Source organism: Vipera berus (genome assembly GCF_964194415.1).
Source record: "Vipera berus genome assembly, chromosome: 3".
Lineage (NCBI taxonomy): Eukaryota > Metazoa > Chordata > Lepidosauria > Squamata > Viperidae > Vipera > Vipera berus.
In genome coordinates this window covers 8,715,832-8,728,880 of record NC_138204.1, presented here as the reverse complement: position 1 = coordinate 8,728,880, position 13,049 = coordinate 8,715,832, and the positions used below count along the sequence as shown (strand labels likewise).

The following is a 13,049-nucleotide window of genomic DNA, read 5'->3' as shown; positions in this document are numbered from 1 at the left end:
TTTTATGACTCATGGACTTCAACTCCCAGAATTCCTGAGCTAGCCTGGCTGGCTCAGGAATTCTGGGAGTTGAAGTCCACGAGTCATGAAAGAGCCAAGGTTGCCTACCCCTGTCCTTGAAAGAATAGATGCTCCTAACTACTAGAATCCATCCCCTTGCGTTCATCAAAAGCTGCCAATGCAGTGATGGCATTTTGGCATTTGCAGCCTAAGCAAAAGAGTGGAAACGGGATAGGGCAGGGGTAGGCAACCTCGGCTCTTTTATGACTCATGGACTTCAACTCCCAGAATTCCTGAGCTAGCCTGTCTGACTCAGGAATTCTGGGAGTTGAAGTCCATGAGTCATAAAAGAGCCAAGGATGCCTACCCCTGGTATAGGGAAAAAATATGCTAAGCTATCATGTTGCTAGCTTACTCAATACAAAGTGACTAATAAGTTATTAAATTTCCTTTTAATTTTTTGCTAGATTAAAAATATATATAGCATATCTACTGAACAGAGATGACCAGGGAAAATGCCAGCATAATGGGGTGATGATAATGACACTCCCTGTTAACTTTGGGATTTGATGTTATAGATCACTAAGGATGGCTGGGGAATTCTGGGAGTTGAAGTCCACAAGTCTTAAAGCTGCCAAGGCTGGATATCCCTGCTATAAGCAATGCAGCTTCTCAGTAATTCACTATTACCATCACATGCTTCGTGCTTAGTTTTATCTTTCAGAACAACCATTTAGTGTTTTTGGGTTTGCTCTAGTGAGAAAAAACATATTTGGGAGCGTTTGGGAGGAATTCTGACCATAGAATAAAGGTATGTATGCGTGTGTGCATGTATACTTCCTAAATTTATTTCAATCTTGGAAATCCTTAAGAATCAGAGAAAGGCCTGCTACATGTGTTATAAATGGTAAATTTGCCACCTGCCAGAACCAAATTTAATAGCATTTTCAGCACGACTGTCCCCTGTCTCTCTCCACCAACTATGATTCACTTAAAATTCTTTATCTTCCACCAGGTGTTCCCCGAGATAAAAGTTCAGCATCGTTCTTCCTCTGCTCCTTTTACATATTATGAATGCTTTTAATTACTGCGGTTTTATGTTATTTTCTTATTTATGACTTCTTTTTAGAAATTCAGTTTGCGAATCATTATAACCTATTTGGAACCCAGAAAGCAATATGCAAGTGGGTCAGAGAAGTAAATCCAGGGCATCAGTCGCAATAGGTGCAAAATACGGAGCTTCCACCAATAATCAAATATTGAAAACTGAACCTCGTTTCTGGATTGGCTGTTGGTGCAAAGTTGTCTTGTTCTAGAAGAAACTTACTTGCATCTAAGTAGAAACATTAAAATTCCTTTGTAAATATGTAACTTTCCTTCACTATTAAGTTTACCATCCAGGCCTGTTATTCCTATCTAGACCAAAATCATTTAAATTGTTTTAAAATAATTGATTTCCTCAGCTCTCAGACTAATCTATACAAAATGTATAATAAAGGTACTACACAACAGTATTATTTCTTAAAAAGACAATTAGAAGCAGTCCTCAATTTATGACGGACTCCAAACGTTCCCACAGCCGCCCATCTGGTCAAGTGACTGCATTTTGGGGTCTCAGCAAATGGACTACATGTACGGCCATTGACAGCATCCTACAGTCACATGATCATGATTTACAATGGGTTTTTTTTTTTGCTGGTAACCGACTTTTACTTCAGGTTTCCAGCAAAAAAACCTCACCCATTTCAAACAGTGGAATAGCTTAATGACTACTGTGTTTGCTTAACCTCATTTGCCTAACCACCATGACGATTCACTTAACAACTGCTACATGTCATAAAATCATGTCAGTCACGTGACCACCCACAATGACCGGCACGGCTTAGGAGTATACGTCCAACCTCAATTACAGCTGCTAAGTTGAGGACATTTTTACCTGTAATAAAACAAAATTAGTTTACAGAAGCGTCCACACAGAAAGCAGTAAACGTTTCAAAATCCTACCTCACTGAGATAATCAAAGCATCCGGAGACTGGATAAGCTTTGGTGACAAATTTAGCCACACTTTGCATGTTGATAAAGCCTTTCCATATGGTATTCACACGAGAAAGAAACAGGGATGTATCTCCTTCTGGAGGGGACCAAACCTCTGACATACTGCAAAACCAAAAAAAAAAAAAGTCCCAAAATGTTTCCCCGTAACAAATGAATGAACCTTTATTGTCAAAGTATAACCATGTATACATTGATTGGCTGAGCCTCCCTTCGTGCCCCCACCCCCCAACTTACAGTGACACAAACCCTCCATCTTATTACACCATGTGAACTAATTGCACAACGCACCGGCCTCGCAAGTCAATTATGCATAAAGTTTATAAAAATTATTTCCCGTTCCAAAGCCTAACAGCCCATGGATAAAAGCTGTTTTTCAGTCTGTTGGTGCGGCTGGCTATACTCCCATATCTCCTACCCGATGGTAGGAGAGTAAAGAGATACCGTTCAGGGTGTGAGTCATCCCTGAGAATTTTCCTCACTCTTCCAAGGCAGCGAGCCCTGGCGATGTCTCCATTCGAAACATTTTCACTATTTCTCTCGTAATGCAGCCATATATTCTATAAGCTGATGCTTTTCAACCTTGGCAGGTCTAAAGAAGTATGAATTTCAACTCCCGGGAATTCCCCAGCCAGGCTTGCACTGGCTGGGGAATTCTGGAAGTTGGAAGTCTGCACCTTTTCAAGTTGCCAAGGTTAAGAAACACGTCCATGCATCAGAGGTCAGTTGCAAAACAATTACTCAGCACTAAATCTAGCTTTCCACAATTTGCTGGTTCACATAAATAAGACTGCTTTTCTATCAAAGGAAGTATTTTGATAATGACGGGAGATAGACGCCATGATCTTTTGGGCTGGGGCATCACTTATGATTTGCTTGATCCACAGTCCTTTAATTATTTTGGATGGGTAGATGATAGATAGATAGATAAGATAAGATAAGATAAGATAAGATAGATAGATAGATAGATAGATAGATAGATAGATAGATAGATAGATAGATAGATAGATAGATAGATAGATAGATATAGATATAGATAGACAGACAGACAGACATGCACGCACCAACACTTTGTGTGATAGGCTACGATCGTCCCCTAATTCCAGGATATAGCATACCTGACATTCATAGATGATGGACCAGCCAAGTACCTTGGGTCTGATGAAGACGGTTTTGTTAAAATGGACTTTGGAGCTGATAAAACCGGTCTTAATATTTCTGGCTTGCTCTCTGCTACAGAACCTTTGTCAGGAGTGGAAGTGGGATGCAGTGGGGAGATCCCAGCAGAACTAGAAGCTGCAGAGGTGCTCACAGCCGTTCGGGGATCTTTGCCAGATACAGTCACTGTTGTCATGACCCCAGCAGTGTAGAATGTGGGATAGGCTGAATTCTCCGTGGACAGAGAGGATTCCGAGTTGTTTTGCACTTGGGATAAAGGAATGTAAGTTCTTTCCAAACTTGGCTGAGCCATTGTCTCAGTCACAGGTTCAGCAATGGCTTCTGGGACGTTCTCCAGATCTTCCTCTTTCACCACCTCCCGATCATCTGCCGGTGTTGAGCTTTCCAGCTTGGATTTAGTTTCTGACTTTGGTTCTGTCTTCTTAGCAGCTGATGATTTGGGTTTTTTTGAAGACGATTCTTCATCGGAGGCAGAAATCTGACCTGTATTGTAATCAAAATTAATATGCATCACTGCAAGGGGGTTTTGTGGCTATAACACATGGTTTCATGCACAGGGGGCAGAGCATGATCCTTGAAGGGACAAGACGTTACTCTTAAAGCTTCAATGGATACAGCAACATGACAACCTGATTATGGAACTTCCTCAGAAGGGAGGACGGAATAAATCCGCCACGAACAACTTTATGTTTATTATGCCTGGTTTTCGTAGGCATCATTCAAGACTGAAGATTTTAACTTTCCTTAGCACTGATGCATTGTTTTTGTTCGGTGTATGTTTTCTTAGTGTTTTGTCCTTTTTAAGAGCAGGAGGCTGCCTAGAAATAGTAACAACTCATTTTGTAGGCTTGCCGTGAAAAAGAGAGATTCATAGAGATGCGAGTCTCTGAAAGCATTGTATAAAAACATTAAAACACAAGTGATTCTAATCAAGTAATCAACAAGCGTTAAGGGATAAAACTAAAGGGTTTCGCGTTCTGTATTTCAAGGTAGTTTTGCAGTAGGTGTTTTTTTTTTTTTTGAAAACCACAGTAAAACTGCCACATTACTTCTGCCACGGAGTCCATTTATTTGAGGGATGGTCTGTCTCCTGTGGGTTTTGACTGACTGGTAAGAGCCAAAGGATGAGTGTGCTCCAGGCCCCTTAATCAAGCTGCGTCATCTTTCAGAATTTAAAGGAGTTTCTGCAGGCCTTAAAGTCCTGGCTGTTCTCTCAGGTTTGGGATACGGTGGATGGAACTTGCCCCCCCACACACACACACACTATGATATATATTGCATATATATTAATGTTCACTGTTTCAGTTACCATTTTCTCATTTCCTTTATAGGTAGACCTCAACTTACGGTCGCTTAGCAACCTTTCAAAGTTAAAGGTAAAGGTAAAGGTTCCCCCGCACATGCGTGCTAGTCGTTTCCGACTCTAGGGGCCGGTGCTCATCTCCGTTTCATAGCCGAAGAGCCAGCGCTTGTCCGAGGACGTCTCCGTGGTCATGTGGCCGGCATGACTAGACGCCAAAGGCGCACGGAACGCTGTTACCTTCCCACCGGAGTGGTCCCTATTTTTCTACTTGCCTTTTTACGTGCTTTCGAACTGCTAAGTTGGCAGAAGCTGGGACGAGTAACAGGCGCTCCCTCTGTTACGCGGCACTCGGGATTCGACCCGCCAAACTGCCGATCTTCTGATCGACAAGCTCAGCGTCCTAACCCACTGAGCTACCGCGTTATGACCTACCTAAACCTTGGTGGAGCAGTGGGCTAATGCCTCCTTAAGTAACACCAGCTGCCTGCAATGAGTGCAGGTTCGAGTCCCACCAGGCTCAAGGTTGACTCAGCCTTCCATCCTTCCGAGGTAGGTAAAATGAGGACCCAGATTGTTGGGGGCAATTAAGCTGACTTTGTAATAATGCCGCTGGGGGGGGGAAGCCCTAATAAGCAGGCATATACATAGAATGAAGTGTATTGCTAAGCACATTGATTTGTGCTTTAGATTGTAAGCCGCCCTGAGTCTTCGGAGAAGGGCGGGATATAAATGGGATTTTTAAAAAAAAACATGGGACTCGATGGTTGCCCCCCCCCCCCGGCGATCATGTAATCGCCCTTGGGGCGCTTGGCAACATGGTCCAACTGTTTTACAATGGTTCTGCGGAAGACTAGCACTCGCTTACAGCGAGTTCACCCTTAGGACCACTGCGTGTGCTTAATGACCGCCACAAAAATCAGCATAAAATCTGGTAGGTCACATGACTTACCCTATTTTATGACTGTAATGGGCTGGCTCCATTACAGTCATAACTCAAGGACTACCTGTTTTGCATTGACCCTACTGTATTTTGTTTTTTATATTGTACGCCCAAGAGCCACGGTGACCCAACCCAATCAATAGAAAAGAGTTACTTTTATTTGAAAGTCTAGCGACTCAACTTTTTTGAACGTGTCGCTGCCGATCCTTAACTGTTTCTGAGCTTGTCTTCAGAGCAGCTGACTTCAACTGGACACTTCAGTTTTTCCCATCATGTGAGGGGAGTCAAGCAACATTGTCAACCTTATACCCACCTGTGCAAATTTTACAGTTCAGATCAAAAAGATGGGCCCGATGCTGACTTGTGGTGTCCTGCAACATACTGCTGAAAACATCCAAAATGGGAGCACTGCTCTTTTCAGGTGCTGTTCGTTCTGATTCTTGCTGTTCCTAACAACATATAGAAATGCACAGAATAACATGAGGTTTAGTTTGTTTTATTCACCTCAGCCATGTAGACAAACACATTAATTCTTCAAGTAAGAACTGGTGTTTTTTTTTAAAAAAAAAGCTGTCCGCGTCACTAATAAGCTGAAAGGGCAATAGGCATCTATCCGTAACTTAAAGATAACCCTCAGTCTTGTTGGATTCTTTTTTTTTTTTGAACAGAGATAAAAGGAACATTCTTGGTGAATTTAAAGTATTAATATTTTAGGGTTTTCTGCTGACAAATGCCCAAATCAGGCGGCCATGGCTGATATCACTATAAAATTACAACCCACAGTTAAGTCTTGTAAATCCCACTTCTGTTTCCTTTTTCTGATATCAAGGTTATACTGCAAGATTTGGAAACATACCTAGGGGATTCTCAGGTGATGATTGTCCCAAAAGTGCTTTTTTTTTTCTTTTTCAAAAAGGCAACCGGGCTTTCTTTTCCCTTGAAGACGTTTCACTTTTCATCCAAGAAGCTTCTTCAGTTCAGTTCTTCAATTCAGAACAAGCTTCTTGGATGAGAAGCAAACTGTCTTCACGGAAAAACAAAATCCGGTTGCCTTTTGAAAAAAAGAAAAGAAAAAAAACCACTTTTGGGACATTTGGAAGCATGTTTTTTTTAATTGCCTGGCATGTTTCCTTTTTTATATTAAGAGCAGTCTTTTCAAAGAGTCATCCTCAAATTGGTGGCCAAAGGAAGGGCTAGATTTCATAATGATCAAGTTTCATAATTTCTTGCTGCCAGGAGGTTATAGAACAGAAATCCATCTGAGAGGTGCAAGCTGGGGGAATGCTACCAAACACATAATGCCTAAAATCAGATATCTGAAATAAAATGTACTTACATCAGAATCAGACACTGGCGGGGAATCTTCCATGTTAATATCTGGGATAGGTTCTTGTTTCACAGTCATTTTTTTATTTTCAAAGGTTTTACGCCTAGATGCCATTATCTATTGAAGGGGGGAAAAAAAGATTATTTGGTTAGTTTTTAATCGGGACTTCAAACTTTCTACTCTGGGGACTATAATTTCCAACATCTCAGGTTGACGTAGATGCTGTAGTCTCAACATAATTTATGTCCGACCTGTCTCTTATGGTATCTGCCGGGTGAGCATTGGCACCAGTGGTGGGATTCAAATATGTGAACAACCGGTTCTCTGTGTGGATGCCACTTCCGGAAGTCCGATCTGGGCCTGGACAACAAAAAAAATTGCTACCGGTTCTGCCGAAGTGGTGCGAACCGGTTGAATCCCACCAGTGATTGGCACCCTCAAACCAAAGGAGGCCATCTTTTGAGCATTTTCCCTCTGGAATGAGATACCCACTGAGTTCTGGGTGGCTTTCCCCCAGTGGCATTCTGGAGCACCTTAAAGGCCTGGTTCTACTTCCAATCCTTGGATTAGGTTGGTTGTGCCAAAGGTGCTTTTTCAAGAGGCAACTGGACTTTCTTGTTTTTCTCTGAAGCTCTTGGATGAGAAGCAAAATGTCTTCATGGAAAAACAAGGAACTCCAGTTGCCTCTTGAACAAGCACCTTTGGGACAACCGTGACCTGGATGACTGAGAATCTCCATAGACATTGGGCTAGTTGGAATCCCTTGTGTGGTGTGTGTATGTGGCTGTTGACTGGATTTGTCATTTGCTCGTACAATCTGGATTGTATATTGCTGTTGGTTTCTATTTTGTGAGCTGCCTGGAGTAAACTGGAGTCGGGCAGTGTCGTTGTCAAATAAAATAACGAACACAACAATAACTAGAAAGCATCAGGCTGGGAATGACTACATGGATTGTAACTAGTTACAAAACCCACTGTAATTGCTACTTCGTTAAACATCATCAACAACAACACCACCTTAATATAGGGCATTCTTGGCTTATGGCTATAACTGATCCTAGATTTACGGTAATAAATCATGCTGGACAGCTTGCGACCAACTCGATTTTACAAGTTTTTTGTGGTGATTGTTAACCAAATCACAATAGTCCTTAAGCAAAACCACTGTTCACAAGGGGAGGTTGTTTTTTTTTTTTGCTGGAAATTGGAAATAAACATTGGTTTCAGGTATCCACTGTAACTTCAAATTTGCGGGGGCATCCACTGTAACTTCAAATTTGGGTCATAAATAGGGTCTCTCTTAACTTTGAACAGTTGGTAAGTGACCATTTGTAAGTCAAGTACCACCTGTACATTCTTACTAATCATGTCCCCTAACCATAATGCAAAAGGCATCACAATTTTTTACTTAATGTGTGGAAAACAAATTATTCCGTACTGATTTGGCGGGTTTTTCTTTCCACGATGACAGCTCTTTAGATACGAGTTCTTCAGGTTTCATTCTCACAAGCCTTGACAAAGGAATATCTTCTCGAAGAACACGGTGGAAAAGACCCTAAAGAGAAGATTGATTTTATTACATACTAATGAGAGAATACAGACTTCTAGATAAATAAATAATCATAGCCAATTTAGATCATCCTAACTGCAGGGTTAAAGAATGCTTATTCTTTTTTTTTTTATGTGGTTGCTACAAAATACAGCACTGAACAATTTGACACTGCGGTATATGGTGAATGTCAAATATTACCTTTGTGCTTTTATGAAAAATCTTACATTTAACTTTATGTGCATTTACAAGGAATGAATTTCAATATAAAATAGAAGTAACTTAATTAAGGACAGTTAGGTTTGATTGGCAGTCTATTATCCCTAATGTCATTAATCACCCTTTAAAATTATGCACCTGCCTCCTGAAGCTGAAAATATTTCAATATTAACAGTGTATTAGTAAATATTTTTGTTTGCAATGAATCTACAAGGCCAACCCAGTTTATCACATGACCAATTAGTGAAATGAGGGAAACCAATTTTTATTTACAATATATACAAATTTATTCATCAACCAAATGTTTCTTAATAATATTTTTTTTTCAAAACCTAACCCTCTGAGGTAGGGATGCATTGTATATTCCAGATCAATATCTAATAATGTACATTAATTTACTACATTAAGAGTTGAAAGTTGCCTGCAGGAAAATAAAACCAGTCAAAACAATGGCTCCTTCATTTCAGTACAAACTAACCTGGTTTTTGGGGTCCTTGAGGTTGAACATAATACTGCGATATTTACTCTTATATCGATTATCTGTAGCCTGGAACAAATTGAACAACTCCTTTTCAATATTCAGTGCAATCTTCCCCACTTCGTTTTCCGTCATGATCAAGTCATCACTGTCATTTACTCTGGGGGAGGGGAAAAAAAAGTCAGTACCATTACTTTAATCTACAGACAGCAAGGGGAGTGTGCAATCTGCTGTAATTAGCCTTATTCTCTTCTATTGGAATTCTGTTAATACCTCTAGTTCGGTATTGAACTGCCGAGTTCTTGGTGCTCTCTGAACTTGGTGGTTTACTTGCAAATGTTTCAGTACCCAACCAGGTAACACCATCAGTGCTAAACGAGTGTGGAGCTTGCTGCCTGTTTACTGTATAGAAGCTCACCCAGCCAGTTTTTAGTGGGAGCGTGGTTTCCTCTTTAGAGTTTTCATTAGATTACAATATGGATTACAGGTTGTCTGCCTGCTTAGCAAACTGTGGGCAGCTGGAGAGGATGGGTTGTAATCTATATTTTGTCTTTGAATGGTCTATCAGTGTGGTTTTCTCTCTATGTGTTTCTTGATGGCTGATTTGTCTGATCGGAAGGCTAAGCTTCCATTCCAGGGTTTAGATTGCTAAAGAAATGTCTGCAGGCAAGCAAACAAGCAAGCTCAGAGAGCACCAAGAACTCCACAGAACATGGCACTGAAGAGAGAATGGCCCTTTTCTGTGGGGGGATTTCCATCCTCCATCACTGGCACATTTCAAAACCATTGGAAACAGTATTTCTCAATGTTGGCAGCTTGAAAATATGTGGATTTCAGAATTCTGGGAGCTGAAGTCCGCATATCTTCCAAGCTGCCATGATTGAGAAACACTGATTCAAAAGAACTGTGAACCTATACCTGTATTAATCTCCTATACATTTGTATTTCATGGAGGTGCTGCTAATGGTTTAGGTCAGGGGTAGGCAACCTCGGGTGTTTTATGACTCATGGACTTCAACTCCCAGAATTCCTGAGTCAGCTATGCTGACTCAGGAATTCTGGGAGTTGAAGTCCATGAGTCATAAAAGAGCCGAAGTTGCCTACCCTTGGTTTAGGTCAACTTAGAGCAGCTAAGTATCAACCAAGCCACCTTTCCTTTCTTTAGAACAGACATGTCAAACTCGTGACGTCATGTGACATCACACAACGTATCGGAGCCTTTTTTGGCATTGCCGGCAATGGGCTGGGCGCAGCGTTCGACCCACGGGACATGTTCTGAAATAGAAACCCTGAACGTGAAACTTCCAAGTACTTCTTTCTCAACAGGAGCCCATCAATGAGCAATACTGTAAGTGGATTTCGTGAACCTCACTTGAAAGTTAACGAACGTTGCGAAAGGGAAATGGTAAATAGATGCGAATCGCCCCTTAGGCTTTCCAGGTGCCTTGCCTCGGGCGTCTGATTGCAGCGTTCCTACCTTTTCCACAAAATTTCTTTGAGAGACCTCCGTATGTTTTGTCGAATCTGAGAATTGGGCTGTGACTGGCTGGCGCCTGCAGCAGCTAGCTTGGCTTGTGGAGGGAACGAGGCGGCGGACGAAGAAGCAGCAGCAGCAGTGGAAGACACGGTGGGCTTCCTAAGCCCTGCCATGGTGCTAGAGGGGGGGACCGGTTTTTTAGCCATGGAAGAGGCCCCGTAGGAGGACAAAGGCGGCTTTAAGGACGAGAGGCCGCCTGAAGCCGGAGGACCGGTTGCAAGTGAAGACTTCCTAGGTATGACCCCTTTAAAACTTGCGGCTGAGTGTTTCACTGGGGTCTTAACCAGGGAAGTGCTGGCAAATGGCGAGGGCTTTTTCAGGGACACACTTCTCGTTTGGGAAGACACGTGTTTCTCAACCACCGGCGTCGGCCCAACCGTTTTCTTCAGCACCACAGGAGGCTCTGCTGGTTTATCCTCAACCTTCCGCTCTTCTTTGTGCGCTGTTAACACCAAAAAACGCCAGCTCAATTACGACAATTAATAATTTATTAAACTTGCACGCTGCCCGATAACTCAATCCTGCTATGCCTAAAGTAACAGGAGGAGTTGATAACTGACGACGGCCACTGATTCCATAAACCTGAAGAGGGACTTACACTGGGTTTTGCTAAAGAGAAGTGGCACTTTGTTAAATCAATGTTGTTTTTTTAAAAAAAGAGTCCATCTTTTGCAGATTGGACAGGTAGCCCTCGAGTTACAGCCACAGCCGAGCCCCAAAATTTCCGCTGCTGAGCAAGGCGGTTGTTAAATGAATCTCGCCCCATTTTACCACCTTTTTGCCACAGTCGCTAAGTGAATCACTGCAACTGTTAGGTGAATCATGCAGCTATTAAGCCAATCTGGCTTCCCCCTTTGACTCTGCTTGTCGGAAGGTAGCAAAAGGGGATCGCGTGCACCTCAGGGCAGCGCAAATGTCTTAAATACAATGCCAGTTGCCAAGAAACACATGCCAGTTGCCAAGCACCCAAATTTTGATCATTTGACCATGGGGATGCTACAACGGTCGTAAGTGTAAAAAAACAGTCATTAAGTCCCTTCTTTCTGCGCCGTTGCACCGTCACTAAAGGAACGGTTATAAGTGGAGAACTACCTGTCCTGAACAAAAGAAGGGTTTTGCATGAAAGGAATGATAAATGTAGCTATTGGGCAGAGAACAGCAGGCCAGCGATTGTAGTACTGCGGGTACGTTAGGGGTTGTTTTACCGTTGCTTTTAACTTGCAAAGGCATACAGACTGGAAAGCAAATTGTGACAGTATCTGGTGATTTAGCTGACGTGCATGACGGGGGAAAAAGGAAGAAAACTTAGGTCTGTTTGGTTGTAAAAGGATCTTCAATACATAGAGGTTGAATTCATGGTACAAAGGATTAGGACCCACATATATCAATCAGAAAGGGAATACTTTTTACAGCAAAACCACATTAAAACAGACAAAATGACAAAATCACAAATATTTTCACGTTTCAACATAAGAGAGGCTCCATCTTCAAAGATTGCACACACAGATCGAAATTAAGACTTCAGATTCAAAGGAAGTTGTCAAACAAATAACCACTATATTCCCCTTAGGCCTAATTCTTACCCTTCTTTCCTTTCCAGAGAGTTAAAAATGTTTTAATTTCAGTCTGTATGACCATTGTAACCCAGACATGCAGGCCGCAAGGAACAAAATGTAGACCATCTTAAGCAATTGAAATGCTTAAATGATCACCTTGAAATAATTAAAGATTAATTTTACTATCATAGTAGAAAACTTGAAACGTGACAAATTATGGGTAAATCCAATCAACTGCTCAGAATCAGCTGAAGAAAGGGAAAGACAATACACCACTAAGGACAGACTATTATCTTGATTGTTTATATGTGATCTCTGAAGAAACCCACAGCATGAAAAAAGCAGCTCTATTCCCAGCTCATGGGAAGATTTACAATCATGCATAGCACACAATACGCATCCTAATAAATGCATTTGTTGATAATTGATTCATAGTTCAATTTTGTAAGCGACTGGCATTGAGAAGCAAAAAAGTAATATATAAACTTAGCAAAGCAATTAAAACTTTTGAAATTTGAAAAGGTTTGGCTGCTGCCGCTGCCTGAAAGCAAAGGAGGTTCAAGCATTTCTGGGTTCACAAACCTGGTTTGTAACATTTAGAACCTGATTAAAATGGGCTGTCACAGATTGATCTCCATTTGGAAAATAATTATGAAGCTACTGATCATTTATCACTTGTATTTCTTGGTTATACTGGCTTTCGAGTACAGAGTATTTATTGAACATGCAATCATTTTCATAACATGCTAGCACATAAATGCTTTTAATAAGGGTTTGAGTTTGCTAAGCAAAAGGATACCCAGGTCTTTTTTCATTCACACCGCCAAACTCAAAACACCGGAACTACAGTTCAAAGCTGCTCATATACATAAAATAATCCTCTTTACAAAGACACTACTAAATGACCA

General features: G+C 41.4%; 1 protein-coding gene across 4 annotated transcripts in view; it reads right to left on the bottom strand.

The window, feature by feature from the left end:
- The window catches only part of DIDO1 (death inducer-obliterator 1), a 69,699-nt gene that overhangs the window by 12,018 nt on the left and 44,632 nt on the right, over positions 1-13,049 (bottom strand). For 3 of the 4 annotated variants that reach the window (XM_081325193.1, XM_081325196.1, XM_081325195.1), the window contains 7 exons: positions 10,526-11,027; positions 9,049-9,208; positions 8,241-8,357; positions 6,812-6,919; positions 5,789-5,924; positions 3,172-3,715; positions 2,005-2,158 (listed from right to left, as the gene is read on the bottom strand). In XM_081325193.1, the coding sequence (XP_081181319.1) occupies positions 2,005-2,158; positions 3,172-3,715; positions 5,789-5,924; positions 6,812-6,919; positions 8,241-8,357; positions 9,049-9,208; positions 10,526-11,027 (1,721 nt within the window). The remainder of the gene's footprint in view (positions 1-2,004; positions 2,159-3,171; positions 3,716-5,788; positions 5,925-6,811; positions 6,920-8,240; positions 8,358-9,048; positions 9,209-10,525; positions 11,028-13,049) is intronic. The other variant, XM_081325194.1, reaches the window with a different exon arrangement.